General features: G+C 60.8%; 1 protein-coding gene across 1 annotated transcript in view; it reads right to left on the minus strand.

The window, feature by feature from the left end:
* Positions 1-43: 43 nt before the first annotated feature.
* The window catches only part of PCYOX1L (prenylcysteine oxidase 1 like), a gene marked incomplete at its 5' end in the record, with an annotated part of 2,648 nt that continues 524 nt past the window's right edge, over positions 44-2,167 (minus strand). The window contains 5 exon segments of the mRNA XM_009584816.1: positions 44-866; positions 1,431-1,547; positions 1,550-1,567; positions 1,672-1,883; positions 1,972-2,146. Of these exon segments, the coding sequence (XP_009583111.1) occupies positions 208-866; positions 1,431-1,547; positions 1,550-1,567; positions 1,672-1,883; positions 1,972-2,146 (1,181 nt within the window).

Here is a 2,167-nt window from a genome sequence, read left to right on the forward strand (position 1 = left end):
GGGGAACAGGGAAACTGAGGCACGCGGCACAGACACACAGCAACACTGGGCAGGGACTGTATTCCTGAAGGCGACGCACGTTCAAGTCATCTGGGACACAGCCTGTCCCTTCTCCCCCAGCCCCAAACCCCCTGGTGTCCCCAAGGCAATAAATACTCCCCAGGCTACTACACGCAGAAGCTCCCGGCCCGCCGCCTCCCCTGGGTGTCACAGCTCGGTCTTCACCTTGTGCATCAAGTCCTTCTGGTCAATTTTCTCCAGATCCTGATGCCAGCGGTTGTGAGCCAGCAGGGCCACATTTTTGGCCGCCACCGCTATCATCTCCATGGAGCTGGCCACCCATTCCACGCCGCTGAGGTAGAAGAGGTTTTCATGGAGCACGATGGGCGGCAGGGACTTGGCGGCATCGTAGCGGGGATACGTCTGCCACTCTGTCACCTGCACCGAGTAGTAGGACCTGAAGAGGGTCTTCAGCTGCTGCTTGTCCAGTGGCTGCTGGGAGAGGACACGCCACACTGCAGCCTCCTGGGGCTGCTTGCGACGGAAAGCTGCTGAGATATTGACAGGACAGATGTTGTCCATGGCGTTGAAGAAGAGGTCGGGGGTGTCGGTGGTGAGGATGCTGGCGAAGGGGAAGAGCTTGGGGTCGGGGAAGCCAAAGTAGGAGGAGTTGAGGTAGCCGTGCACCACGGAGGTGACGGAGGGCTGGAAGGCTCCGGGGAAGTCGGCGATGGGTGGCTCGAAGTTCCCGAAGGTGAAGTTGCTCCTGCTGGGGTGCAGGGGAGTCGTCACAACTACCATATCGTAGAAAGCTGAGCCCTGGCCTTCACTGCCCTCGTAGTGCACCTGGTACAGGGCTCTCCCCTCTGAAAAGACATGGTGGACAGTTAGGAGTAGCCCTGAGCCCCAAGTGGTATTGCCCTGGTCCCCTTTTTTCTAGCATGGCCTCCATCCCCTGGTTTTCCAGTTCACACCAGTGCTGGACCATAGCATCTGATGGTTATGGAGGAGTTGCTGATGCTTTAGGGCAGCAGAAAGAAGGCTTTAACAAGCCTGTAGGAGAAAGTTTCCAGAGAAGCCCAGCCTAGTGCGGCAAGGAGGACTGGGGCAGCACAGCCCAGCCCCCAAACCCCAGCTATCCAGCCCTTCTGCTGTGCTGGGTGGGGGAGCAAACAACAAGGATGGTGCCATAGAAGAGACCTGAGGGACCTCAGGAGGAAGAGAGGGGAACCTCAGGGCTGAGGTCTGTACTGCAGGGCCCCCACTGGATCAGACAAGGGGAGGAAATGGACAGACCCCCGGGCCTTCGCCCAAATGCTTTACTAGGACCAGGATGCTCTCCAGCCTCCCAACACTCTCTCTCTGCCCCAGCATCCTCGTGCTGCCACCACCAACCTCCCACCCAGAGCAGACCCCGTGCCCAGGCTCACCTGAGCTGTGCAGAGAGACGCCCGTCACCCTGGCCGGGATGACGTTGGCTTTAGTCAGCTTCAGCAGACCTGAACACACCAGCTTGTTGCCTCCTTCCACCGCCCAGGTGCTGCCCTCCCCGCCAGAGACATGGCTCCTGGGAAGGGGAAGAGGAAGAGGAGGGTGGCTCAACAGCCTGCCCGCATAGGGGATGCTGGAAAGGACAGTCACACGGGGAGAAGAGGGGGTCCCCAGTTTCACCTGCGAAGGCAGGCACCAGCACCGACTGCCCATAGCTGGAGCGCAGGACGGCCGCAATGACGTCGTCCACGAAGCGCTGCGTGACGCCCACCTCCAGCAAGGACTCGGCCACCGAGCGCTGCGTCATGTTGACGAAGGCGTCACCCCCCAGCGAGCGCAGCAGCTCCTCCAGGCTGGAGAAGGCATAGCCGTGCGCCTGGTACTTGTAGATCCTGGAGGTGACAGGAGCACAGGGTGCCTGGTGATGCCCCAGTGCTGGGGAAGACCCCCTGCGTCCCTCCAGCCCATGGGCCCTATTACCTCATGAACTTCTCCATCACCTCCTCCACCCACATCTGCAGGCGCAGGAAGCTGATGCCATAGTGCCACCAGAGCCGGAAGAGGTTGAGCAGGTACCAGTCGGTCTCCTCCAGGACGAAGTGCTCCCCGCTGAATATGGCACTCTTCCCCGCCACCTCACGCCGGTGCTTGAGGCCTGCAGGGAGCAGAGGGGCCC

Source organism: Fulmarus glacialis, unplaced genomic scaffold (assembly GCF_000690835.1).
Source record: "Fulmarus glacialis isolate BGI_N327 unplaced genomic scaffold, ASM69083v1 scaffold45339, whole genome shotgun sequence".
NCBI classification, from domain to species: Eukaryota; Metazoa; Chordata; class Aves; order Procellariiformes; family Procellariidae; genus Fulmarus; species Fulmarus glacialis.